Source organism: Rhamphochromis sp. 'chilingali', assembly GCF_963969265.1.
Source record: "Rhamphochromis sp. 'chilingali' genome assembly, chromosome: 17".
In the NCBI taxonomy this organism is placed as follows: domain Eukaryota; kingdom Metazoa; phylum Chordata; class Actinopteri; order Cichliformes; family Cichlidae; genus Rhamphochromis; species Rhamphochromis sp. 'chilingali'.
In genome coordinates, this window is record NC_137944.1 from 29,540,439 (window position 1) to 29,568,364 (window position 27,926).

The 27,926-nt window shown below is 41.9% G+C and overlaps 1 protein-coding gene across 1 annotated transcript in view; it reads left to right on the forward strand.

Moving 5' to 3' along the window:
- rnf19b (ring finger protein 19B) overlaps window positions 1-25,498 on the forward strand; it is a 41,471-nt gene extending 15,973 nt beyond the window's left edge. The window contains exons 2-10 of the mRNA XM_080862265.1: window positions 4,183-5,455; window positions 15,731-15,930; window positions 18,843-18,987; window positions 19,086-19,248; window positions 21,667-21,781; window positions 22,261-22,401; window positions 22,495-22,684; window positions 22,830-22,964; window positions 23,821-25,498. Of these exons, the coding sequence (XP_080718391.1) occupies window positions 4,791-5,455; window positions 15,731-15,930; window positions 18,843-18,987; window positions 19,086-19,248; window positions 21,667-21,781; window positions 22,261-22,401; window positions 22,495-22,684; window positions 22,830-22,964; window positions 23,821-24,268 (2,202 nt within the window). The 5' untranslated portion in view covers window positions 4,183-4,790 and the 3' untranslated portion in view covers window positions 24,269-25,498. The remainder of the gene's footprint in view (window positions 1-4,182; window positions 5,456-15,730; window positions 15,931-18,842; window positions 18,988-19,085; window positions 19,249-21,666; window positions 21,782-22,260; window positions 22,402-22,494; window positions 22,685-22,829; window positions 22,965-23,820) is intronic.
- The last annotated feature ends 2,428 nt before the right edge of the window (window positions 25,499-27,926 follow it).

Here is a 27,926-nt window from a genome sequence, read left to right on the forward strand (position 1 = left end):
CCGAACGTGTGTGCTTCTTGTTGCATTGTTTCTTCCTTTGATAAAACAACAGTGCGTGACATTTAGGCTTTTATAGTGACTGCTCTCAGAGTGATTGGTGCTGACAGGCGAGGCCAGTTCAGATCATATCAGATTAAACCAAAAATTGGTTTCCGCACCTGTTTCGTCATCTGGACATGGAGGTTTACTTTGTCTACAATAAAGCTGGCCAGACTTTATTTTTCATTTCTTGGAAAAATGTCTGAGGAGTGTTTTTCTTCAGTGTTTGAGAGAATCACAGTGAATCATCAGATTGGCTGTGGAACTGAAAGTTACTGTGAAGGTTATGGTTTCGTTGATAATGAATGCACTTGCTGCAGAGAAGGCTTAAAATAGCTCCAATGTCCAAACATACTGAAGGAAATCAAATGAATCCCTCATATGCACTTTGAAACCGACCTTTTCTTTCCTTTTCCATTACCATGTAAGTTTTTTTTTCTTTATAGTTCATGCTTTGAACTATAAAGCTCTGCAGACATTTACCGGTTTGATAACTTCATAGCTAGTTTCTCATTTTATTGTTTTATTCCTTGTTTGTTATTCAAAAAACTCCCACCATGACAGTTTACATTTGACTTTCTCAGTTATTTACCGTTAAAGCCTCCACAGTCCACTGGTTAATGCACACCTGTATTTTTTACATATTTTAGTACTGGATTTGAACAAGGACACTCATTGACCTTAACCTATCTTATAGTACCGTTTTATTTCCCTAAATATAAAACCAGTATAACAGCTGCAGTAACAGATTATGAGGAAGTCATCTAAATAAATAAAACAGTGTTTTAGCACCACTGTATCCACTCTGTGACTGAATGAATGTGCACTGCAAATTTGTAGAAACATTGAATATTTAAAAGGTTTTCAACTCTTGTAACACTTAAGCATTTACACCATAATTATCAGTTATTTCATCACTTTCATTACATGTATGTGGACATTTTTGTAAAAGCCTGGCATACATGTGACCTCCAACTCTCTGTTAACAGTTTACTCTTGGAGTCAGATTTTTTTACCTTTACTTAACTTGGAAACAGAGATTCAGGATCTCTTTTCCTAAAGTGTCCTGAGCCAGAATAAGAGAGCTAGGAAGCTGATTGGTTGATGCTCCGAGCTGTTGGTCAGACTGTTTGACTATATAAGTTTCTTTACAAGAAAAAATATGTAAGAGGTTTGCAAAACTGCTGAGGTTCACCTTCAGTCTGTGTCGGTCATGCGTGCCAGTATCAGAAAGTCCACGCCACGTCTAATAATAATCATTAACATTTGATCTGTTTTGACTATAAAATGTAACCACTAAACTTTAGAATTGTTTATATCTTTAACAAAACATATTTAAATGATTTTGTTTTTTTTAAAAAAAAGCTTTTTGCATTTAAAATGCAGATACAATACAGGCCCGTATAATCAGTTGTGTTTTGCTTATGACCTGGAAACTCTGGGATCAGACCTTTCAGCTTAGCCCGGAGGAGCAGCTCCACAGACACGTCCCTCAGCCAGTCTGCTGAGCTGTGATTGATCAGCTTATCTGCTGCTCACGTGACTCCTGCGTCACACTCTTCCCACAGAGAACCACAGGTTTCAATATCCTGAACGGTGTGATGTTTACTGGGTCAACATATAGTGCATGTAAGCGTGTGTGCATGGGTCTATGTGTGTGTTAAAAGCTTATAAACTGGTGTTCATAATCACATTTGTTAACGCTAAGGCAATCAGAGATGCCGGTCAGCCATTTGCTGATAACAGAGAGAAAACCAATAAATGTCTGCACTGCTGAGGAGGAAGTGTGACCGTGCTTCCTGAGTCTTTTTAATTCACTTTATTGTCTGTTCCATTATCTCTAATGCCACATGACATTTCCAACCATGCCCAGCTCCATGGAGCTCATGGAGAGCTTCCAGGAGCTTTTAGTAGTTACAGAGAAACGCGTAGAAACACACAAATAAATCTGCAACGTGATAACACATCCAAGCTCACACAGCCTGCAATTGTAGTGAGAACATAATTACAATGGGTGTATTCAGATGGTGGTGTATGCTCACTTGTGTGTGTGTGCGCCTTGAACATAATTATCACGTTTAAGGTTGCGGCAGTTATTCAGACATATAGGTGATTAGATTGTGAGCTAGTGTATGTTCATTTACGGGTTTGAGTGTGACATTGTATACATGTTGTGTTTCTTTAATAGGCTTGTGGGGAGTTTTATGAGTTTGCATATCTGTGTTTTCCATAGACTGTACGCAAAAGATGGAAATACCCATCATGACAGCTCACGTTTTTTTTGGAAACCTCAGTATTAACATTTTTCTCAGTGCCAGAAGAGCTGGAAGTGATAATATTTAAGACAGTGAAGTGCTAAGTTACCACCTAATGCTAGCGAGGTTGTTTAGCAAGCTGATTTTATAAACTATATGAGTGCAAATCAGAGGGTTTTTTTCACCTATGTGCAAAAAAAGAAATAAAAAATCTAAGTCAGAGAACTACATAACAAAACAGCACATCATACATGATGAGAAATGCGATGGTCGTTGCAGATAGATAAATACAGCCCTTTAAAATGTACCGGTTTTCTTTTTCCTGTTGGGAATGGAGGGGGAGGGGCTATAGCATAATTCAGGCTCAGCAGACATCGTCAGAAGCTGTTTTGCTAGTTACTAGATTGTTATCGATGTCAACGGACTTTAGTATTGCAAAAAAACGTATTGTCTGTTGATCCAAGGACACTAGACCTGTTACTTGCAATATGTTTTCTTTTTTCTACATGAACAAAATGCTAATAAAAAGATCTATTTTAAAAAAGTTCCAGAGAAATCAGAGAGTTTTTGTCACTCGTTCTGTTTATAGACAGAAAAGTATTTAAATCCAATTTTTCCAAGCTCAGTGTAAACGAGAGGTATAGCTACCATTACAAACTCCTGCGACCTGAATCAATCCAGAAGAGGAGGGATTCTCTGTCTGTCGGTCAAGGCAGCCGTGCCACTAATTTTAAGCCTGAACACATTTTAATTGGCTGTGTTTAAAAGAAATTCACCGTTATTATGAAGGAAGAATCTAGTCTTAGAGCCCAAAAAGGCCGTAAACATGTTTGTTTCCGCATCGATCACGGGAGTCACGGGGAATTAATTCGTTTTTAGATGCCTCAAGTGGCCACTAGAGGAACTTCACGTGTAATCACTTCCATTCTGCTTTCATTTCTCAACCCTCCAGTTTGCCAATCTTTGTGTTGGATTTTATTGGGTGTAAAACTGTTTACCTGTGTGTTGGTATATACTGCAGTTACATTACTACTCTGCGTGTTTGTGTGCATGCGTTATTATCATTTTTCATTTATAGTGTGTGTGTGTGTGTGTGTTGTTGTTTTACAAGACTGAACATGTGAGTCCATGCTTTTTCATATCTGATGTTTAAGTATGAGTGTGTGTGTGTTTGTATATGTCTTTAGACAATAGGAAAAATTTACTTGTTTATGTGTGCCTGTGTGTAGTCTGAATGCATACGTGTTTCAACGTGTATTTGTACCTGCATTACAGCTAAAAAACATCTTTTGAGTGTGTGTGCCCGCGCGCAATCACATGTGTCTCGATGTGAATCCATTTAGCAGTTCATGCTCAGCTGCGTGTGTGTTTCTGTGTGTGCGTACATAAGTGCCAGAGCCACAGAGTGGGTCGCTGTTTGCCTCGCTCATAGTGAGCATTGCCATGGCAACGGCACTAGCAGCGCAGTGTGAAGTGGAGGAAGAGCTTGCGATGCTCAGCGTGATGGAGAGCGATAGAGAGACTGGTTTCACAAGGACACACCATTGGCCGGGCTGGATGATGATGTCATGGATTTAATTGGTGGCTTAACTCATCCAGATGTGTCCTGTTTAACCTCTCAATTATGGTTACTTAACACATACAGAAAAACATTTGATATCATTAATGTGCGTGTGTGTGTTTGTGGGTTTAAATGTAATTAGCACAGATAGATACTCGGTTCAGATTATCTAAGGAGTTAATGATCAGATCGAAACCCAGGAAGAGCAAAGCAGAGTCACAGAGACGGGGGGGGGGCGGGGGGGGGGGGGGGGGCGGGGGGAAGAGAGGTGTGTGTCATACTGAGCATGCTCTTTGTACTAACTTCCTGCTCTCTTCTTCCTGACAGAAAAAGAGCGTTCAGAGAAGCCGGTGCTCAACAAGAAGCAGAGGAGGGTGAACGGAGGAGACGCTCTGAATACAGCTCAAGAGAATCGGATGAAAACGGAGGAATTATTTCAACATTTGGACTGAGTCAGGCTCCCTGGATTCTTCTCTTATCTTTTTTTTTGCCCTGTCTGTTTTTGTTGGAGAGCAATTGATTGAAACTGACATTAATCTTTTGAGAGTCACACTAAAGTCGGACCTTAACATCTGCCTAAAAGATGAAAGGCTGGAGGCTTTTTTCTCTTCGCGAGTGCTTTGACTGCCAAGTTTGAAAAGTACTGTGGGAATCTAAGTGGATTTTTTTTTTCACTTTTCATATTCTGTTGTGGTTATCTGTTATCTCAGTCTCTGTTTTGCTGATAAGGTTTTGTTTCCAATCAAACAAAAAAGAGGAGGGAGACTGTTTCTCAAGTTTCTCAGCCTCAAACCGGAGTAGCATTTGCATTCCAGTTTGGCTTCACAAGTGGACAAATCCACCCTTGTGTGTCTGATAGAGTGTGTGTTTGAGTAGTTCAGAGTCCCTTGGTACAAGGGGACAATAACCGACCCTGTCTGTCTCTTCGAGGAAAAATGGGATCAGAAAAGGACTCAGAGTCACCTCACTCCTCAGTTAGTGGCGTTCCCAACCCTAAGTGCCGTGCGCCAGGCAAGCGCCCGGGCCGCATCTCCTTCCACAGCCTCTTCCACGGTAAACGGAGCTCTCGGGGAACCAGGGCCCCCAAAGGAGGAGCGGCCACCCCTTTATCTCATCATCACCACACGCAACAACAGCTGCATCCTTCCGCCTTGAGTTCTGCAGCTGCTGCAGCTGCTGCTAACCCCACCACAACCACCACGGCCACAACCGCCACGACCCCCCAGGATGCAGCCTCCGGCACCCCCTCAAAGCCACTCTCCTCCAGCCAGCCGTCTCTGGGTGGAGGCGCTTCCTCCGGGGAGACCAATCTCCTGGAGTGTCCCCTGTGCCTGGTGCGTCAGCCTGCTGACCAGCTCCCCGAGCTGCTGGGCTGCAGCCACCGATCCTGCCTCTGCTGCCTGCGCCAGTACCTCCGCATTGAAATCACAGAGAGCCGAGTCCAGCTCAGCTGCCCCGAGTGTGCCGAGAGGCTGGCCCCGCGGCAGGTGGCCGACATCTTGGATGATGCGGCCCTGATGGAGAAGTATGAGGAATTCCTACTGAGGAGGTGCCTCGCTTCTGATCCGGATTGCCGATGGTGCCCGGCGCCCGACTGCGGGTAAGAGCCTGCAAATTGTGTTTTCAGCCCCGTCTCACTGATAAAATCTGCATTTTTGCTCTGATGCTGCTGCTTGGTTCCACTTCTGGGTGCTTTTGTTTGACTGTTCATGTGATATTATCACCAGTTTCCTGCCTCTTTCACTTCATGAGCTCTATGTTCTTGTCGTAGACGGAAAAAATATCAGAAAATTGGTGACATAGTTAAGTGGCCTATTTTCTCTCTTGAATAAGCAAAAACCCAAAATATTTGTACAGTCATAAAGAAGCAGGGATCTTTAAACTGGGAATCAAAAACCAACAAATTAACAACCACAGTTTTCACTTATTAGTAAGTGGTTACCATTAATGCTCTGTCCCTCAACTAATCGCTCAGTCATGGTATTTTTTCAGCTATATGTCATTGTGGGTCACTGTGCCATCCTTTATAGTAAAATGCACCACGTTCTCCTGCCAGGCAGTCAAATACTACTGTCCTACAGATATGCATGACTTGTTTTTTGCTGTCACTGTCTGCAGCCCACATATAACGGTCCCTTTTGACAGAATAAAGTCCACATTGTAAAACCGGAGGAGTGGCAATAACATAACACCCAACTTTGTCAACCCGGAGACCACAATTTGCATCTAGTTTGGGACTTTTTTCCACTTTGCACACAAGTATCGTTTGTACTCGCTGTACTGTTATGTTTAGGCACTAAAATCTACTTGGTTAGGATGAGAAGAAGCTGAGTTTTGCATTCAAATGGATTTCTTAATGACATAATAGTGTTTTTAATGTTAGGAAATGGGAGTATGAGATGTAAAGCACTACTGTGATAACCCGGAGTGTGGCAGCACAGATGGCAAAGGATACCATGCGTATATCTCTGATACCAGTGGAAAGAAAAATGGGTTGGAAAACCAACATTTATAGCACTGAATGAATGAATGAATGACTCTTCTAATGGTTAGACTGAGCAGTTACAGTAAGGTGAAATTCCGGCTTCAGTTTCAGCTTTGTTTCCGTCTTCCTGTTTATGTAATATTATCAAGTTATCTGATTGGGGGATTAAGGCGATTATACAAATCAAGCTTTAGAGCCCTGGTCCGTTTGTGGTAAAGTCTGTGCGGCCTTTGGGGGAATTCACATTGCGTAATTTATAAAAAACAAACAAAGTCAGAGTGAGAAAGAGAAACTAGACTACGAGGCTGTGAGTGAGACTCAAAGTGAAAATGTAGTGAAGCCAGAGGCACTTCAGTTTACTGGTGAAGGTGCTTGAGTAATGCCAGAAGTCATTTTATATCTGAAAGAGAATAAATTGAAGATCAGTTTCTCCAAAGCTGGAAGCATAACGAAACTTAGGGAGTTTCAAGTTAACGTCTGGTTTTGAATGAAGAAGTCATCAGATAAGCATACATAAATATTAGTACGTTAGCATCTCCACCGAAAGGATTTCCGCTATAATTACCGGCCAACAGCTGACGTGCGAGATTGCCCAGTCGGTTACTGTTAAACGTTATTTGCTCACTCTTTCTTCTGCAATTTCAGATAAAGGGTGTTACTTCAGATTTCACGTCAGTTTTCTGTCTGGGTTAAACTAAACAGGAACTGCTTTGAGCCGACCAGTTTGAGGGAGAAGGAAAGACGCAGAGCGAGGGCTCAAATTTCAAAGTAGAGGAGAAGCTGTAAGTGGGTCAGAGGCCTGAGAGGTGGCCCTGTGGTCAGAGGAGGGGAGCGTCAGATGGGTTTAGAGGTAGCGTCGTTGCTCTGGTTAGGTTTCTGGAACAAATGAGAGGCGTTTGTTTCATCATAGAAAGCAGGAGTGATTCATTGTGTTTGTGTTTGTGTGCGTGAGTGCGTGTCTGTGTATGTGGGAAGACAGAACGCAGATTTTCAGTGATATTCTTCTGCTTTGGTTTTGTATAGTAACACAGGTATTGTTACAGAGGGAAGCCAAAGCTATATAAATCTCTGATTATATGGGCCTTTATGTGCATTTGTTTCTCTTTGGTTTTTGTTTATTAGTTACTGATTTTTGTCCCAATAAATGAAGATTTGGCACAATCTAAAAACAAAATGCAGTATTTTCACTCTTGTATTCATTTCAGTAGCTTTAGAAAGTCTGTGGGCTGTGAAAGTACAGCCGTGCATGGGAGTCATGAGTCATTTATATAAAACGAGTTTATTCTTTTGAAGGCAGAAATATTACATTTGTAACGATGAGGCATCTCGTGCTACGATTAATGCTTTTTTAATGTCCTTTTTTAGTTTGCAAATGCACATAATCTGTGTGTTTACGTGCATAAAGTTCAAGTATAGCATTGTTTCAAAGAGGTAAAATAATCAAGGATTAATGGCATATGTAAACTTCTTTTTCCAATTTTTTAAAAGTAGATTTTAAGCAGTTGCATGCACTTTCATCCAGACTTTGCAGCTTTTAGAGCAGTATGTGGTGGATTATATTATCAAGCACTTGTAGACTATTATAAATATATATATATTGTGCGTTCATCATGAAATCAGTCAGTTCACTGGCTGTTTCTTACATTTATATGTAATGTAATTGTATGTATTACAAAGCTGGGATAACATTTATCTTTAAAATCAATCTTTGTGGCGTTTAAAAGGATAATGAACTCATTTTCACCCTTTCTCTTCTCATTACGCTCTGTTTGCTTTACTTTTACAGTCAGGAATGACCTCATGACCATTACACACTGATGTTATTTACTTTAGTAAATCTATAGCTCATCTGTGCTGGTGCAGGAAGCAGATCCATGACTGCTGGCAGCCACACATTGTGCCTTTCAGCTCAGCATGATTTTACTTTTGCCCAGACAGGAAGTTATTAGAATATGAGATAAAAACCTGTGAGGACCATAAATGCAGAATAACACATTTTAACTCAAACTTGGGGAACTTTATAAAAGCTAAGAAAGCAGAAAACGTGTATGAATCACCCTCTGGTTATAATAAATATTCAAGGAAAGTTTTATCAGCCAAATGAAACACCGCTGCTTTGTGGGGAATTAATTGCTTTATAATTATATCGTGTCACAGCTCTGCTGTCACATCTTCACCACTTCAGGTTTTCAAAGCACCTTGTTTGCTCAACTCTGAGCCTGAATCCATGAGTGGGATGGTTTTACTCTCTATGGGGATGTAAATGAACCTCAACGGGCATTTTTTGATCGATATTGCAAATGTCTTTTTAAGCAGAGCTCTTTAATGAGTCTCCTGGCTCCCTCTGGGTCTGTTTGAAACATGCCTCTCCTGTTAGCTTAACCTGTTCAAACTGTGTCTCTGAAAGTAAAGGAGAGGCTGATGTCTCCTGTAGAAGACCTGCATAGACCTGTTAGTATCTCTGGATGCAGACAGCTGTGACAGAACACTTTGGCCTGCCCTGGTGGAAAAAAGAACAGCAGGAGCTAACGGAGGTTGGGACAGACGTAATTTAGTCCAGTTTGCTGGTAAAAATAAACCAAAACCAAAGTGTGTGTGTGTGTGTATTACCAGTATCACTAAAGGAGAGGTCGACTGCTGCTGACCTACATATTTACAGGGACAGTCCGCTGTCTGACGGCAGCAGTGACTCAGCCTCTTCTTTACATCAGACGAGATCAAATTGTTATTCACCACAAACAAGCAGGGCTGGAGAGAGGGGAGAAAGCAGCGCACACCCACACACACACACATGCAAACACACACCTGAGAGATAAAGGCAGTTTCAGACTGTTGCTCACTGGAGACGAGGCGTCAACCGAAAACGGTCAAAAAAAAAAGTGTGAAGTTCTTGAACGTAGCTGTTAATCGAGTGTTTATAACTGAGAATGGGCAACGTGTGTGTGAGAGAGAGTTTATGTCTTCAGGGAAAGTTATGTAAATGTGACCTGGTTTTTCTATCTTATCTTTTTCTCTATTGGACATTTGATCGGAGTTAACGGTCTAAGTGACAAGTGAACAAATAATCAGTGTGGATTGTGTAAATTATGCACCGTTACCCTTGTCAAAAGGGACAGTTGTTTGCAGCTAACACTTTCACAACCTCCCTCACCCCCCTGCAGGTGAGTAAAATGCTGGTAAATGTCACCATTGTGGTTAGAAGACCAACAAAGGAAAAAAAAAAAGAGCTTTCACTTTCGCTCTTCTCTTGGGCTAGAGGGGATTTTTCCGTTTTGTCTTTCTGAACTATTAAGGTAGTAAAACTAACTGCACTGATCAATACTTGCAAATGAAAGTGCATCAGATGACAGCGTGTAACAGGAAGGAGTATCAGTAGAGAAATTATAAGCCTACCCTGAATTTCTCCTCTCCTCTGAAGTGTTTCGGCAGCTTTAATGGAGCACTGATTTAACATCTTTTAATATCTTCTGTCTCGCAGCTCTCATCAGTGACGCTTTTGGCTGCGGGAGGCAGATGTTTGAGACAAACTTTTCTCGTTAGCGCGGGGAAACAGTGGTATATTTAGCAGCGAAGGAGCCAGATGTTTACCTCAGGAGGAATGGCATATAAATAGGCAACTGTTTATAGGAGGATAATGCGCGAGTGTCGCGTGTGCAGCTTGCTCTGCTGCCCTAATGTGGGCAGACCAGTCTTTACTGCTTTCAGTCTGTTTGTGTGATGAGCTTCGCGATGAAGCCGGGAGTTACAGAGAAAAACACCAGATAATTACTGTGTTTTTAAGCCTATCACACAATCTCATATGAATCTTGAAAGACGCTGTTGTCCTGAGGTGATGGAAAAGCTAAAAACCTCAAAATATCATAACACAGATAAGCATCAGGTATCAGGGGAACTTTAATAATCCTCACAGGGAAATTGTTTTGTCACAGTTTTAACATTTTAGCTTGAATTCTAGGTATGCTTTTAGTCATCATTAGTGACTTAAAGGCTTATTTGGGAAATGTAGGAGTTTTGTGTGGGTGCCATCCACAGACCGTGTGAAAAGTGGTTGCAACGAGGAAGTGACTTAAACCTGCACAATAAGAACAAGAAAGCATGCTGTGCTGAAGTCTCTTGAAAAATATCCCTACTTCTCACTCGATCTGTGACCTGTGTAAACACTTTCCTGATAGGTTTATGGTCTGAAGCCCTTATAAGCATGGTGCGATGTTAATTTAAAAAATGATGGTCCCATTTACAAAGCCGGGTACGCTTTCCTTTCTTAGGCGGATCCATCCTCCAGTGTCAGGTCCGGTTAATAAACTCCAAGATGGGGGTGACTATAATGCTGATGTTGAAGCTTTAAAATCAGTGGGTGATGTCATGGTGGCTACACCCGTCTGTTACACACAGTCTGTGGTTTTGAGTGAATCTTTTTTATTTTTAAATAACCGTCATATCACAGTGGGATACCTCTGACCCGCTCTTCTTATCTGGCCAATGAGGTCCCGACCCGTCTGATTGTCAGACCTCAGCATCCAGTGAGAACAAAGACTGTCCCTGGCTGTCAGTTGCCATGGTGACTATCGATGCGGCATAAAAGGAGCGTTGCCAAGGGTAACAGGAGTTGGGACTTAATTAAACCGATCAATACATAGTCGCCGGACTGAATTTCTGTGCCTTCGTCTCGGACTGAGATGTAACGAACACTCGTGTTTTTCGTGTATCTGTGTGAGTCAGACTGATGAGCCATGACTTCATGCTGGTGTCGGTTTATCCCGGTTCCTGCTGTGCATGTGTCTGCGTGTGTGGTTAAGGGTTTCACTCCCAGGTGGTTCCCATTGAAGCCGAACACTGACAGGAGTGTCTGAGCACGTTTCCTTTCAGCATGTTAGCACTCCTATGACTCCCCCGCTTCTCCTCCCTCTCTTCCTCTGTTTCCGTCATGTGTTATTACAGATTTACATCTCAGCTCGTGATCTTACATGCCCCCTTTAACCTATCTCACGTCTCCTTTTTGTTTTACTTATTTTTGTCCCATTCTGTCTGTGGTTTCCCCCCAACCCCACCCAACCATTTTCCACCCTGGAAACATGAGTCCTTATTCGCTGACTGCGCTGCATCAGAATACACCAATAAAAAGCTGGCGTGGCATCTGTCCCATAAATGAAATTGCACTTTGTGCCACAGCCTGTCCAGAGTTAGCCAGAAAAAGAGCAGTTTTGCAGGCTTGTTTGAGTCAAGGACAGGTTCAGACTTGTGCTGTATTTAGCAGTTAAAGCACGAGATGTTTACCCGAGGACAAATTACTTGTAAAAAGAAACGCTTTATAGGCCGTGCACACACGCTCGCTGTGTTCAAAAGCTTTGGTGATGCTCTGCCTTCTACTGTAGCGCCATCATAAGGTTAATATTTCTCATTTTATGAAAAATCACAAGCCTCAAGCTACTAAAAAAAATCCGCACAACGCCTTTCTTTTGTAATCTAGTGCCAAAATGTAGTTTATCATCCAGAGTTCATGTAACCTCTGTACATGTGCCTTTCATGTACTGATAGGCAACAAAGTAACTTGCCACTGCAATTTTAGCCTGTTGCAATGGGTCTGTGGTGTGCAGGTTAATACACTTCCCTTACACGTGAAAGTTCCCTGGGAGGAGAGTATACTCCTGGTGCCGGATGCAAGCCTGGATAAATAGGAGCGTGCTGTCTGGAAGTGCCAAATGTAAACATGCGTCCATCTGCTGTGGTGACCCCTGCAAATAAGCGAGCAACCTTACTTCCTTCACTAATGTGAGCAAGTCTAAAGCTAGTTCAAGCAGTCAACTCAAGCGGCATAGCTTTGAACACACTCACTCTCCTCACATCAAATATCAAAACACACCTCTGGGCCGGCACAGCGGTTAGCACTGTTGCATTACAGGAAGACAATTCCTAGCTCAAACCTCCAGGCCTTTCCTTGTGGAGTTTGCACATTCTTGCTGAGCCTACGTGGGTTTCCTCCTGGTACTTCCTCCCACAGTCCGAACACTTGCATGTTGATTTCAAACAGTCTGTGGGTGTGAGCTAGATGACGTATTTCAAGAGCTGTGCGAGTGTACGGTTAAAGCCTTTTGAATGAGACTAGAAAATCGCTGCAATGCAATTCAAGTACATAACATTACATCACACCCCTCCAATTTGGCGATCCTTCCCCCTGCCTGCATTGCTGCCTGCTGTTTAAACTCCACCACCGCCCCACCATCCACCTGTTGGTTCTACAGGAATCGTTTCCCAGTTTCATCACGTTGCCTGAAAAAAAAAAATTTCCAAACTGGAATATTTTGTCCTTGTAAATACTTGCTAGCAGTAGCACTTAGGTGAAAGCAGGTCTTTGTTTCTGGACTGTTTGTCTTCCTGGAAACACGTCTCTGTGTATGACCACTGAAAATACACAGGAAAATTATAGAAGTGGTAGGAAGGTTCCCAGTGGAGGACAAATGGGGGGTTTTCATGCAGCAACTAGACTGAGTTATAAAAAATGTAAACAAATCAAGCTTGTTTATTACTCATGTGATTCTCTGCTGTTCTGCTGCTGTTTAGGAGACCTCGAACCAGAGTCCTGATGCTACTGAAAGAAATGCAAAATCAGCATGTCTGTGTTTTTATTTGCATCATTTAGATCCAAAGTTTATGCACTTGTTTAAACATTAAGCCAGTTAAGGGACCAGCATGAAATCAATGTGGGTAGTTTTTAAGATATTGCACTATTGTTATAGATGAACTCTGAATAATCTTTGTGGATAAATGTTTTGGAGATGGAAGCGTTGCCGACGTCTCAACAGATGCAGGCTGAAGTGTCTCTGCGGTTCTGCAGAAATGCCACTTCTTGTCTGATCTTGTCCGGGGAAGCGAGCTGTTGTCGGCTCAGATATCTGCTAATTTATTCAGTCCTGAGAGCAGGCCTGTCACACCGCTTGCAGAGGTGGTAACGAGGGACACGCTGAAGTTGGCGTGTTGGAGGCATGCCAAAACAATTACAAGTTTGTCGCATTATCGCTTCTTCCACGTTCTTCCTCTTCTTGATAGAGGGACGTAAAAGCACAGCTACCATGCGGAAAAGTGGCAGAACCTTTGTTTTTCTCAGGGAGGGAATTATTTTAAAATCCCTGCTTGCTTTTGTTTGCACTCCCCCAACATGTTTCTCTTCTCTGTTTGACAGTCTTTTATGACAGCCATCCTTTGTGATTTCTCCTGTGACTGACGCTCGCTCCTATCTCAGTATCTCACTCTTCTTTCATTTCCGTCCTCATCATCTCCAACGTGCCGTGCTTTGGCTATATTTAACATTATTTCCTTAAACGTGTGCTGCTTAACCGTCATTACATAAAAAGGGAAAGGTTAAGTTAGAATAAAGTGTTGAAGTGGTCTTGAATAACAATTCTCCAGGTTTTCTGAAAGTTTATCAAAGTATTTCTTTGTACATTGGCTACTTTTTCACTCATTTTCAGTCCAATCCTTGTACTTGACTGTTTTTAGAGGAATGTTTTATGATTCTTAAGCTTCCTTAAAACTAATCGATGAATCATTCAAATACAAAAAAGGCCCAAAACTCAACAAAAAGAAAAATATGTTCTAATTTCCTTAGTTGAATCTATATAAAATGCCAAAAAAAACAGTCTGACAGGCATAAAATAGTATTTTTGGACCAATGAGGTGCTGTTGGCTGAAAAGTAGGCATATCTCAGCAGGGTGTGCAGTGTGTCCTTAAGAAATTTGAGGAAACTAGACAAGTGGTGTAAAAAAGAAGAAGTAGCAGGTCTAAAAAACGACACAGCATCTGAGTGATATATCTCACTATTCAGTTAATATGATGTTCGGGGAGGTTAGCTGTTAGGAAGCCATTCTTAAGGAAAGGGAAGGAACAGAGAGAAAAGGCTGAGGTGTGCCAAACTGCACAAGAGCTGGGCTGAAAAATTTGCCTCATATACTGTATTTCCATTCATGTATTCACATTTTGATTCATCTCTGTACCATCTTTCCCATTTTTCTTAGCAAGATATAAAGAAATGAAGAGTGGTTTAAGTTTTCTGCACTGTGCTGTAGAAGTTAGGAGGTTTATTTCTACCTCACGTTCCGATCTTGATTAGCGCAAAGCAACGGCTGGTTTCCCAATCTGACCGCCTTACTGCGAAACACATTTGTGTCATTACTCCAATACAGCTGTATATTCCCAGTTAGCACTCTGCTGCTCTCCGTCTCTATTCTCACTATCGTACTTTGTGAAATCCGTATCGATTGACCTCATCCCATCTTTTTTCCCTTCTCTCTCAGTGATGTTAGTAAGTGATTGTTCTATTGATCAAATCTTCTCTCTCCTCTCAGTCTACAGAGGGCTTTTAGGCTACGTAATGTGTCCATTAGTCGCCGCTGCGAAATTGCAGCTTGATTTTTCTGCCAACTTCAATTTAAATATTTCAGAATAAAGGCAAAAGTTAAGCTCTTTTTGTTAAGAGATTAGATTTAAATTAGATCAATAAGACATAAAATCATCTTTGCAAAAATAAAATGCACCAATGGCTCGCGCATCAAGACCTCGGACTGTATTGAAAAGCCTGATGGCGATTCTGTGACAGTTAAATCTGCACTGCTTTCAATGGCCAGCAGGGGGCGACTACTTGTGTTGCAAAAAGTGTGATTCTTTAAGGTTTTTTTTATCCCCTTTCTACCCGTTTATGACCTCAGTTGCTAATCAGGAGTATTCTTTATTAAAGCCTAATGGTTTAAATTAGTGTCAAACAGACTCTTATGTGTGCAGTGTCTCTCAGTCAGAGTCCCCGTTTTTGTTTGTCACATCAGAAAGAGACAGAAAGAGCACAAACCGCATGTGACGTGTTACAATGGCCACATTTAGCACTTGTTACTGCTGACTGTAAAACACACTGTAATTCTTTTTTTAGCAAAGTTTAGCACCAAGTTTTCTATGTTCACAGATTGCACGAAGAGATGTTGTGAGCAGTCTGCAAAAGTTGAAGCGTCATTGAGTAACATCCTGTACCCCAAATAAACCTCAATGTGTTGTTGTGAGCGACAGATAAAGAGCTTAAAGTGTGGATGGGTGTGCGAAGGGATAAGTGTGGCTTGCAGTATTAATGTTGTGTTTTTGCAGATTTTGTGCTCTGCAGGTTATGCATGGCTGTTCAGTTATAGGTGTGGATGGTATGTGTGGGAATTGCTCAGACTCAAACATATGGCCCAGCATTTTGGGACATTAATTCTCAGTGGGATCAACAGCACCAGCAACCCATTTAATCAGTTTGAGCTTCTTAACACCGCCTTGAGCGTTATTATTTTCCAATTAGGGCCTCAAAACTTTTCTGACTTTGTCATTTGACTCATTTGTTTGAACGTCCCTCCTCCGTCTGTTCCTCTCAGGTTCGCCGTCATCGCCTCGGGCTGTGCCAGCTGTCCCCGGCTGGTTTGTCGCAGAGAAGGCTGCGGCGCGGAGTTTTGCTACCACTGCAAACAGGCCTGGCACCCCAACCAGACCTGCGACTCGGCCCGCCAGCAGAGGGCGCAATCTCTGCACACCCACAGCAACCACTCGCCCAGCTACACGCAGGAGCAAGGACCCGGTGAGTACCTGAAGCCTCACAAACCAGTGTCAATCACAGACACAACACAGAGTCAAAGAGGGACTAACCCTCGCCGTGCAGATGTCTGCGCGCTTTGTGCAGGCAGATAAAATCTTCTCACCAGCGTTTCCATCCTGAAAATACTTTCTCACCTCTGAGAACTTTCTGTCTCTGTCTGTCTCTGTCACATCTCTTCTCAGTCTGTCAAAGCGCTGAGTCAAACTCGTCTCACGTCAGTCGTACCAGGCTCTCAGTGTTCCCACCGCTGGAGGAAGTGTTCAGCGTTCAATCAAGCATGAGGCACTATTTATATCACAGTTTCTTCACTTGATAGTTTCAAGACTGCGGTGCTGTGCATCCTGTCAGCCTGCATTTGAAACAACACCAAAACATTTCTCAGTCTAAACTTTATTAGATCAAAGTTTTGGAATAATTTCTCTTTTAAGACTCAGAAACGGTTCAGCTGTAAGTTGAAGTAAGTTTTTTATCTTTAGGTTTTTTTATATTGTAGCCCAATGAAACTACAGTGTTGCCTAATACTAACATTATATAAAAAGACACACCTGTTTCCCTAGAGGTTTAACTACGCAATTATTCATTAATTCAAGGAAAAGTCTCAGTTTTTCTACATGATAAAACAAAATAGCTGTAGCAAAGAAATCCCAAGTTAAAATATACCGGCAGTTCATTTAATTCATAATTACTGTGAATAAAAACAGAACATGTCTCTTTTTTATATTTAAATAACTAAATATTGTAGCAATAGTGTTCTCCATTTCTTTTCCAGTTGTCACATTTCCTAAAACCGTCCAGTGGGACGATCTGTAGCCTTTGGCGAGCTTTTCGAAGCCCTTAGGACGTATGTTTGAAATGTGTACCTATGCCACAGGTGCAGCGTAACTCCTCTGCTGAACCGAATGTTCAGAGCAGCTTTTTCAGCCACATTTAGCTTGTTAAAGCATTGAAAGAATGGATGTTACTTGCGTATTTGGTCCTAAAAGGGAACTAGAAATGCTGAATGCTAGCTCATTTCCCATTCTATTTTTAGACTCACTTCTGCTGTTCTGTTTTACATGGAATAAAGAAATATTCCAACGAACATGCTAATTGGTCAATTTGAAGTTTCGGTGCTAAGCTAACTCCCGTTGCTGCTGCTGGTTCATATTTAACTGGTTTTCCCTCCTCTCATCCAGCTCTTAGCAAGAAAACTGTATATTTTGTCCCCTAACATACTTGTTGTAGTGATAATAGATACAATCATGAAAATCTCTACAGACAAACAACAGCCTTCGTGTGCAAACATTCTTACTTGCATGCGCGCCTTTAATCCTGTTTTGATTAAACATTTATTAGGGAAATCTCTCCAGCTGCCCTCATCTCTCTCTCTTTAATTCGCCACTTCCAGTTTCGCCTCTCTGTGCCAACGCTTCAGAAGGACGGACAACAATCCAAGCACCCGAAACTGACTCATAAAAAAAACTCCAGGCTTCTCCCTCTGTGTCAGCCTGTCTGTCTGTCTGCTGATACCTGCTGCTTAGTCAACGGGATTCAGACAAACACAGAGAGGAGGAGAAAAAGAAGATATGATAAGGAGGGAAATATATAGAGATAAGATGAAGAGAGAGGAGGGGAAGAAAGAGAGGACGAAAGCGAGATACCAGAGGGAGTGAGCAGCAGAGTGATGTCAGCAGAATACAGAGCGCAGCAATAACAACTACTCCTACACGCACACATCAACCACATCTGCCAGAGTCACTTCAAGTTAAAATGCCAAAATGCCCTTTAAAGAGCAGAGAGCGTTCCCTGCAACCAGAATTCAAACTCACAGCGAATTGACTCAAAATGCATTAGAGGACAAAGTGCTGCAGCGAGCCTAATGATCCATTACTCTAATGAGGTTTGAGCTTATTACCCTCAGGAAAAGACCCAAAGAGAGCACTTTTGGAGTTTTTCTGTTATTTAAGTTCTAATTCGATTTTTCTTTTTCATCAAGAAAAAGAAAGTTGAAAGATGTGAGAAACTAATGTGGAAAAGTGAGACTTGTTTAGACTGGTTTGGAAACTCCAGGGTTATGTATTAGTTTGGACAGGCAGAAATGAAGCAGACACCCACACAGGCTTCCTAGTTTGGCCTTATGATGAAATGAAGCCAGAATATTAAAGCCAAGCTCGAGTACCGTTTGTGATTTCCTGCTATTGTGTGGGTGCTTCTGTCCTACTGCTCTGGCTTTCTTTGATGATGGTCAGTAATCCCAGTGAGACTTATTTGCTTGGAGATGAAACAGGTCTGTGTTTTCCACCTCACATTTGCGTGTTACGTTCAGTTTGTCCCGTTTGCTGTTTTCCTCCCAGGGTGTTTTCCACAACAACACACCAGCTCCACTTCCTGTTAAAAACTGCACCTGACATTGTGTTAAAACGATTTACTGGAATTTTTGTTTTAATACAGACACTACCCACACCGTGGGTGTAGTGTCATTTCCTTCAGAGACAATAATAAGTAAAAACAAAGATCAAGAGTTTCACATCATTATTGGCGAAACATATATTGTGTTTTATTGTTTTAATCCTTCTATGCCTGTAATAGCTTCAAAAGACTGGCGACTGGAGGACACTTTGATACGCAGGATGGGTGTCCATCCAACTTATTTCTTAGCAGTTTAGTGGGATATGGACGGGGCTTACACAAAGAGACAGAGAACTGCTAACACTTGCATCCACACCTGTGGTGCCACAGTTTCTTCCCTTAAAGGTTAACTGATGGTTGAAGCGTTAGAAAAGGCTGAAATGCTTAGAAGCTCATCTTCTAATAAAAAAATTTCCTCTCGCAATAGACTGAATAAAAACACATTCTCACACTAAACAAAACGTCCCTGCACCTCTTAAGCTCATATTTCATCTCTTTGTCTCCAGCTGATGACATCAAGCCATGCCCCCGCTGTGGCGCCTACATCATCAAGATGAACGACGGGAGCTGCAATCACATGACCTGTGCCGTCTGCGGCTGCGAGTTCTGCTGGCTCTGCATGAAGGAGATCTCCGATCTGCACTACCTCAGGTACTCACACGTCCTGTTCGACTTTACACACCTGCGTCTGATCCTTCAAATGTAGATACCTAACTCTGTGCATTCTCTTCCCTCTTTCCCTCCATCAGTCCATCTGGCTGCACCTTCTGGGGCAAGAAGCCGTGGAGCAGGAAGAAGAAGATTTTGTGGCAGTTGGGAACTCTGATCGGCGCTCCGGTTGGCATCACTCTCATCGCAGGCATCGCTGTTCCCGCCATGGTCATCGGCATCCCAGTTTACGTCGGCCGTAAGGTGAGAAACCTGCAGAAATATGAATGAGGTCACTTTTCTTTAGATTTTTACTTTTTTGTGCTCGTTCAGCTTCACTGTGAAGAAGGTTTTTACACAGTGTATTTAACCTGAATTAATATATATATTTATATCAGCAGTGGCAGTCTTACAGAACCTGATTTTCAAGTATCAATGATATTAAATAAACAATAAATGTCCCAGAATCCAGAATAAAAAGGCAACATGAAGAACATAGTGAGTCATTTCAAGGGCTGATGACAGCTGGGACAGATGAGTTTCTAAGTCTGTTTGTTTTGCACGTTGGCAGCCAGACAGACGCAACTTGAACTCCTCAGACAGGGAGAGGCTAGGATCAGCCAGGACTAAGTGCTAACCTTACACAGCCCAGGAGGGTTCAGGCACGTGTGGCTGGCATTTTTCACTGTTCAGACACATGGTTAATTAGTTATCTGAGAAAATAATTACAGAGTATTTAACGTGTATTCTAATTTTAGATACTTTTTTAAAAGTTACAAAATAAAATTAATTTCCTGTTTATGTCTCACTCAGTTTTGAAGTATTTCATAGACGAGTCAATAAAAGGAAATAGAAGCTCTCTAAATGGAAACTTCAACATGTTGTGAAACTGTTTATAATCTAAAGCTGCACTTTGTCTACAAAGTGGATTTTTAAGTGTCTTTCACGCCAAGCGGCACCTTTTTTTTTTTTTTTAATCTGTAAGGTCTCGCCACTTGACGTTTATCAACCATCCGCACAGCTAAAGAAACCAGAAGCACAAACCACACAGATGTGGCGACACACTTAAACAGTTAGCAGCACTTCTGCAGTCACTCTTTCACAATCCTGCTTCAGTGACGATCTGGAATGTACAGCGTTGCAGAACCAAAATCTTTTCTAAGTTTCAGCGCGGCGTCAGAAGTTTTCTAGAAATGACGAAAAGCACTTTCAGATCCCATCAGAATCACCAGATACTTTCCATTCACACTGACCTCCACACAGACCTCGGTCCTGTCCCCGTCTGATAGATGTAGTTAAACTTAGGCTGCTGTGTGAAAGCGTCATACGATGTAAAACAGAAACACTGTGAATTTCATTTCCTTCTGCTTCCTATTTAGTTCAAAGCTTTCCCTCTTATGTAGAAAAACTCTGTTTCTTTTGTTTTTTCTTTCTATTCTAAGTAAAAACCTCATTCATTCTATATAAAAAAAAAAAAGAAAACAGCTTTTTTAAAGCCTCTAAAGTCTCCTTTTGTTCCTGTAAATCACAGCTGTGTCATGTTTTTTCACAGATGGCTATACTTTTCTATTGTCAGAGGAAAAAATTGTATTTAGTAAGAGACAACAGCCCCTCATTTAGAGTGAAGTAAACTGACAGTGGGCGTTTGTCAGGAGATTTGTGGTGCATTAACATACTACAGCGCTCTCTTGTGGATAACAATGAAACTGCAAACTTATGAAAGCCTGTTTGAGAGCTACGCAGCGGCTCACCCACTCTGTTTCTTTCCCTCGTGTTGAAATTTCTCCAGGCGTGCCATCTCAGGTAGTTAATAACCTTCCAGGAAGTCTTTGTTCCTCTACGACAAGTCGCGACACAGATTCAGTTCTTGAGAAGGAAACTTTGAAGTTTCAGAGTAATATATTACCTCTGTGGTAATTTGGGGCAAATCCCTGCAGGGAAAACTTGCTTTAATGTCACTCAATGAGGCCTAGCGAAATGGGCTCATAGTTGTTTTTCTGTGTTTGTGTTAGCAAGCAGCTGCAGATTGAAGTGTTTGTCCCACACGTCTGATATTTCATATACTTTGAATTTGCCTAAAATACAAAAGAGCCATGTCCTCGGTTACACCACCGACACTGAAAAAGCACGTAGATGTAGAAACATAAATCTGGGGGATTCTCGGGAAATTTGACTCGTAGCCGAGTTCCTGTGTGAGTTAGGAGGAACTAAAGATATCAAGTGAAAGGCAAAGATCGGCTTTTTTCAACATAATTTTGAAATAAGAGCTGCTTGTTTTGTATCCCAGTCAAGCAATGGCAACATAGACAATAAAGCTCTTCTATGAGCTAAAAATCAATTACAAATCTATTGAAACATAAAGAAAATAAGTAGGAAACAACAGAAACAGTGATAAATGAGCAGCACACATCCCAAAACATATTCACTGTTATTATAGTTGATCATAAAACCTGTAAATATGAAGTGCCTTGAGGCGACTTATGTTGTGATTTGGTGCTATATAAGAAAAAAATTGAATTGAATTGAAATTTAATTAAATAATCACAGTGAATTCGATAATTTCTGTGTTTACGTTCTTGTCATTTCGATTCACCAAAACGCCAGATATCCATTAACCACCACCTCCTCCTTTGTCATGAAGCGTTTGTGTTAAACAGCGTGCGTCCCTCTCCTCTCCCACAGATCCACGCCCACTACGAGCTGAAGAAGACGTCTCGTCACCGAAGGAATCTGGCCATCACGGGGGGCGTGGCCCTGTCAATCATCACCGCTCCTGTCATCGCAGCCGTCAGCGTGGGTAAGAAACCCGACGGGGCCGTCAGATATTATGTGTCACGATCGTTTGAAGATGATGGCCAAGAAAAAAAAAAAGGAAAGAGGACAGTTTGTCTAGACACATCACTGGTGATAGCCTCAAACAAGGAAAGAGCTTTGATGCGAAATGAAAAGTACTGCATGTTTCTGGATAATGAAAGGTGTTATTTCACCTTCTCTTTTTCTTTCTTTATTCTTGCATAAGTCATAATTCAAGCAACAAAACCACAACAAGCAAGAGCTGTTTTGAAGAAACCAACATAATCGGTGTCTTGCTGCAGTTTATACAGTTGATTCTTTGTGCCTCATCGTATGTGAAAGCAAAATAACAGCCAAGAAAAAGACACAATAAATCACATTTTTTTTGTTTTTTATTTCTGTGAAATTTTATACGTCGAGTGATATTAAAATTAGACAAACGGGTGTTAGACGTGTGTTTGCTTGGCTTTGCCCCTCTCACAGGCATCGGTGTGCCCATCATGTTGGCCTACGTGTACGGAGTCGTGCCCATCTCTCTGTGCAGAGGAGGTGGTTGTGGTGTGAGCAGAGGAAAAGGGCGTGGTGTGCGGATCGACTTTGATGAGGACGATGGGCCAATCACAGGTGGGTACGCTGAGCTGGTAACATTTTCAGCAAAGTGGATGTAGCTGCTGGCGTCTTTAAACTAAAGCTAATGTTTCCTGTACAATCACGCAGTGGCGGACGCCTGGCGAGCCCTCAAGTCTCCGAGCCTCGGTGAGAGCAGTCTGGAAGGGGCGGTCAGTGGTCTTAGCACCACCTCTCCCAGCGAGGGGCTCTCCGTAGCCCCAGGGACTCTGGGCGACACGCCACACTTTAACACCCTGGCCAGTGGCGCTCTGGGGACTCGCACAAGCAAGTACAGCAGGTGAGGATAAGGGATGAAGTAACTAAAGCTCAAGAGTTCAAGAGTACAAAGCTTGTTTTGGTACCAATGGATGTAATTTTTTATATTTATGCTGTGCAAATGCTGGTTGATGTTTAATGCTAATGTGGGCATTTTAATGCTTCAGGCTGGAGGTTCAAGCAGGGGAACTTGCCAAAGAATCAGCCCAGAGAGAGACGGGCAGCCTGGGAGCCGGGAGCGACTGTGCCAGCACCCGAGGAATGGCCGGATCCATCATCTCCTCCTACACTCTACCTGACAGGTAGGAGAGGAAACTTCTCTTCTCTCTCCTTCTGCTGCTCCAGCAGATGTGGGATTTGATGTGGTTGAGATAACAGCATTAAAACTAATCTGTGGACTTGGCAGTTTTACACCATGATATCATGCTGCCGTCTTCTAAAGCTGTGTCGATCTTTCTCTAGATTATATAGAGCTTTACTTTAACAGGCACTAACATGAAATGAATCATGACATCTTATCGCTTCAGAAAGGTCTGCAGCTGCTCTTAAAGAGAGTCAACGGTGTTCCTTTTGTTTCTAATCTTTCTCTTTAACAACCCATGCATGCAGGTTCTGTGAAATTGAGCTTTGCATTTATGTGCGGGCGTTTTTGTGTAGCTGGTGATGTAACCTGATGGATTTTGCCTCTAAAACATGGAAAATTACAGCAAGTTATTTGCAAAATTGTCTTTCATCTTAAGGCAGAAAAGAATAAAACTTTTTTTAACCTCATTGTTATTGAGCAACACTTTTCTTTCCTAGTGCATACCCTACTTTATCATCTGTTTCAATCATATTTTGATTTAATTTACCAGGTGAGATGTATTCATAAATTTTTTTTTACCAAGCTCATAAATCAACTGATAGGCGCAGCTAATTTCTCACATTTTTAAGAAACTGATTAGATGCCCCCTGCTGGCTGTTTAAAGAACTTCAGGTTCACCATACATCCATAAAGGGGCTTCATTTTTCAGAGGCTACTTCCATCTTATTTACAATCTACAGGTGAACCCTACCACTAGCTTCCTATTTGAGCTGAATCTGTGCAGTAGATGTTGTCTTATCTGATATTTCTTCTTTCACACCAACTGACGTGTTTTAAATCATGTGACTCTGCAGGGAGTGCACCAACCTGGAGATCCAGGTGGACATTGAGACCAAACCCAGCCATCTCTGCCTGACCAGCGAAGAGGACTTAACCCCGCATCCGGGCTGTGCTGCCATGGCGACCGCCTCAGGAGGGGAGGAGCCTCAGGACTGCAGCTCCAGAAGGGGCGGGGCGTTGTCTGGCTCGGCACTGGGGCTGTCACCGGGAACGTCAATCAGGGAGGGGCTCAGAGACGTCACCCTGGCTCAGCCGGAGAGCATCCGCAGCGACCTGGAGATGTCAGACACTCAGTCAGACGACATCGCAGAGCTGACGTCGGACGACTGTGACTCTCCTCACCCGAAAAGCTGTCACCCGGCGGCCGGCCAGCAGCCCCAGCCCCCCTCGTGCCGAGCTGTGAACCCCTCCGCCGAAGGCCTTCACTGTCCTGCAGACAGCAACGTCATCCTCTACGTCTGAGAGAAAAGCAGCTCTCAGGATTGCACAGAAACAACCCCGAACATTTACATTTAAACTTGTAACAGCTTTTTTTTTCCTCGTGTCATCTCTCGTTTGCTGCTTTTGCGACTCACAGACACCGTCTTAAACACAGACAGCATCTGTTTACGTTGGTCTGTCTTCTCTTTCTACCTGCCAATCTACTCTCTGAGCAAATTGTCAGGGTTCTACCTCTGAGATTTATAAGATGATGATTTATGTTTACTCCTTGGTGCAAAATGCCTTGGCTACTTAAGCAAAAAAAAGAAAAAAAAAAGAGAGAGAGCAAGAAAAAAAAACACAAGAGGTACAAATTTTCCACGAGAACTGAAATTATGAAATACGGTGAAACGTCACCAAGCACAGCAGAGAGATGGTGATTGCTGGGAAAGCAGAGGATGCTTGCCGAGGATGCTTGCCGAGGATGAGGAGGGTGTTTTTAAAAACGTGTGAATGAATGTGGACTTTGTACTCAGTTATTGTGGCTTTATTTTGACATTTTTCCTCTATTTATATTCGGACGACCTTGAAATTGTATTATTTGCAGTGTGCATGAGTCTGCATGAGCCATTCCTTGTGTGGACGGTCGTAAAAGGGCAGCAAGTTTCTGTAACACTTGTGAAAGTTAAAGTTTACTTTGGAGGATGAAGCTGCGCTTGAATCTCGCTTTCACTGCACAGAGGAGGAGGAGGAGGGGAATGGACATAGAGATTTTTAAAAAAGGGTCACTGTTACAGAAGTAAACGACAGAGTTCTGACAATGACATGACAGATCCTGGAAGGACTGTGAAAAGCACGGGCAGAAAAAAAGACAACCCAGAGTGAAGGTTTGTCTGCTTTCCACACATCAGCACTAAAGCATTGAGCATTTCATGAATAAAGCTCTGTGAAGCTTTTTTTTTTTTATAGGCAGGAATGTATCGGAAAAATGGAAAAACCAAAAAGTCCTGCTGGTTTCATTTTTTTTCAGTTACATTTATTTATAAGCTACATTAATGCAGAAAGCGATACAGTTGCCTCCAGGCTGCCTATTCAAAGATAAGTTGTCTCTAAGGTTACACATGCTAATGCAGCGACGCAAATCCAGCTAACAGTCTGCTAGCAGCTAGCTAACAGCAGAACGCTACAGTGTCAAAGCTAGCACAAAATAATATGAACTTTTTTTTTACCTAAAAATGATTAAATAACTTTATTAATCGGTAAGACTTCACCTTCACTTCAGACACTTGAAAAGGCGTTCTCCTGTCGTTGTCAGAACTCTGTCGGGTCTGAGGTATGTCACATGACCAAGTTAGTGTTTTACAATTGGCTGTCTGCCTGCCTTATCGACACTCGCTGACCAACACAACAGCACACACCCGTTTGGGAGGTTTTGGTTTCTGACGTGTTAACTGGCTGTCTGGCCCACTTGAACGTTGTGTGTTGTGCGTCTGTGTGAATGAACTCCCGATGAATGTATATGTGTGTCCCACTTTTATTTTAAATTTTATTTCTTTGAACGAGCACTTGTGCACTTTATCTGAATTATTGTATTTATCTTCTTTTTTGCTATTCATGATCTGTTGCGATAAAGTGAGTTTACTTCAGTCTGTGGTACAACCAAAATAAATCACCTACCAGAGGGCCTTTTATGTTGGATGTAACTAAAGAAGAGTTTGGCTCCAAAACATAAAAAAATCTATTCATTGTCTTATTTGTCATTCAGTATTTTTAACTTCAATGACATTTAAGGTGTTTTTAATCAATTTTGTGATGAAAATACTGTAGTTTTTTAGTTTCTTTTTTTTAATATTCTGTAATTTATGTTGTTCTAATCATTCATACAAGTCATTGTGACTTTTGGAGCCAAACACTTTAAATACTGATGCCGATAAGCTTTTCTTAATCATAGCTTGACTTGTTTCTTAGCTTTGTATCACCTCTGTGCTTCTGTTTTCTTAAAAAAGAAAAAAAAGAAAAAAAAAGGTTTCCCCACCAGGTTTTTCCTTGAACCTGTGAGGAATCAACCCGGGAGCCTTTTCATCTCAGAGTAGCTTTATGGATTTAGCTGCTTATGTGATTTGGCAGTGCTTTGTTTGGTCTACACTTATCACTAGTTTCTGCCTGCCTGCCTGTAAGAAACCACATGAATGTACCACGGATGGAAACCCCAACTTCCTGAAAGAGTCTGAATGAGTGTTAAAGGATGGATATAGGTGGTCCTGATCTTATTTGAAAAGGTTAGCATTTATAGATAGCAATATTTAAGTGTTATTATACTGTTTGTGTATTTCCTGTCACTGTTAAAAGCCCCGAAATTGTGTGGGGATCGACACGCAGGACTGTGAAAGACAACTTGTGGACCTTTGGGGACAAAATAAATAAACACAAACTGATGTTGCACCAATGCAGCGACTTGTTGTTGATCTGTTATGAATTAGAATCAATTAGAGCAAATTAACTTATTTTAAAAATGTGTCAGACGTGAAATCACTAAAGACGTTTTGTGGCAAGATTTACATATCAGACATAGTAAAATATAATCTGATCCTCAGCAGGTCTTAAAATCAATAAATACAACTTCAAACAAGCACCACATGACATAATATACCCTGTCATTATTTACTTTATACATTAATAAGCTCATGTTTGCTACTACCATGGGACTAAGATAAGCACCCAGGTGCTGCTATTCAAATGCACTTGACTCTCTAATTTTGTCTCTGATATACTTGTATCTAATCCTGTCCATTCTGATCAAGCCAACTATAATTTCACCATCTTCAGCTCTGGCTCGAGCTCCCCATCCTGCCTTTATATTGTCCAAATCGTACATCGAGGATGTCAAATATAAGGCCCGGGGGCCAGACTCGGCCCGGCAAAGACTCCAATCTGACCCACTGGACGGCTTTGAAAAATGTAAAGGAGGGCATAGATTTCAGCCTTTATTTGAAGTTTTACAGCTTTTCCTGTTTATAAGGAGACGTAACCCACGGCCATTCCTACTACACTAAAGTAATTAAGTAACAGATCATTATCGGCTATAAAAAGTTCTGTTTTTCCACAATGAGTCCAAAGTTTCAAAAACAAGGAAATCTTCTGTGAATTACCAGAAACTATAATTATAATTAAAGTGCAATCTGGGCAATGAGCCCCCATAACTATTTCTGTCATTTTATGCATTTATTTCTTACAATTTAAGCCTTAAGAGCTGTGCTGACACATTTCTTTCATTTACCACATTTCTTTATTATGTAGAAAAACTAAAAAATACTGTTATCCAGCATCTACTCATTCTCCCTGCATCTCCTGTTATATCTGTCTTCCTCTCATTCACAGACACGTATGCTGTCTTGCTTCTAATGGCTTTCACTCTTCTTCTTCTCTCCAGAGCATGCCTCCACCTCTCCAGGCTTTCTTCTACCTGCTCCCTACTCTCAGTCCACGGAGCCTCCTGCCTGATCTCATCTGTCAGCCTGTCCCTCACCACTGCAAACCAAAATCTCACCCCCACCTTGAACTCATCTGTTACTCTTACCGCTTATCTGACCACTGTCTCACTGTCCTCATTCACATCCTGCACCAGCCTCGCATACTTCTCTGCCACACCTTACTTCCTCATGCAGCTTCATTCTCTCTTGTAACCCTATCATATGCTTTA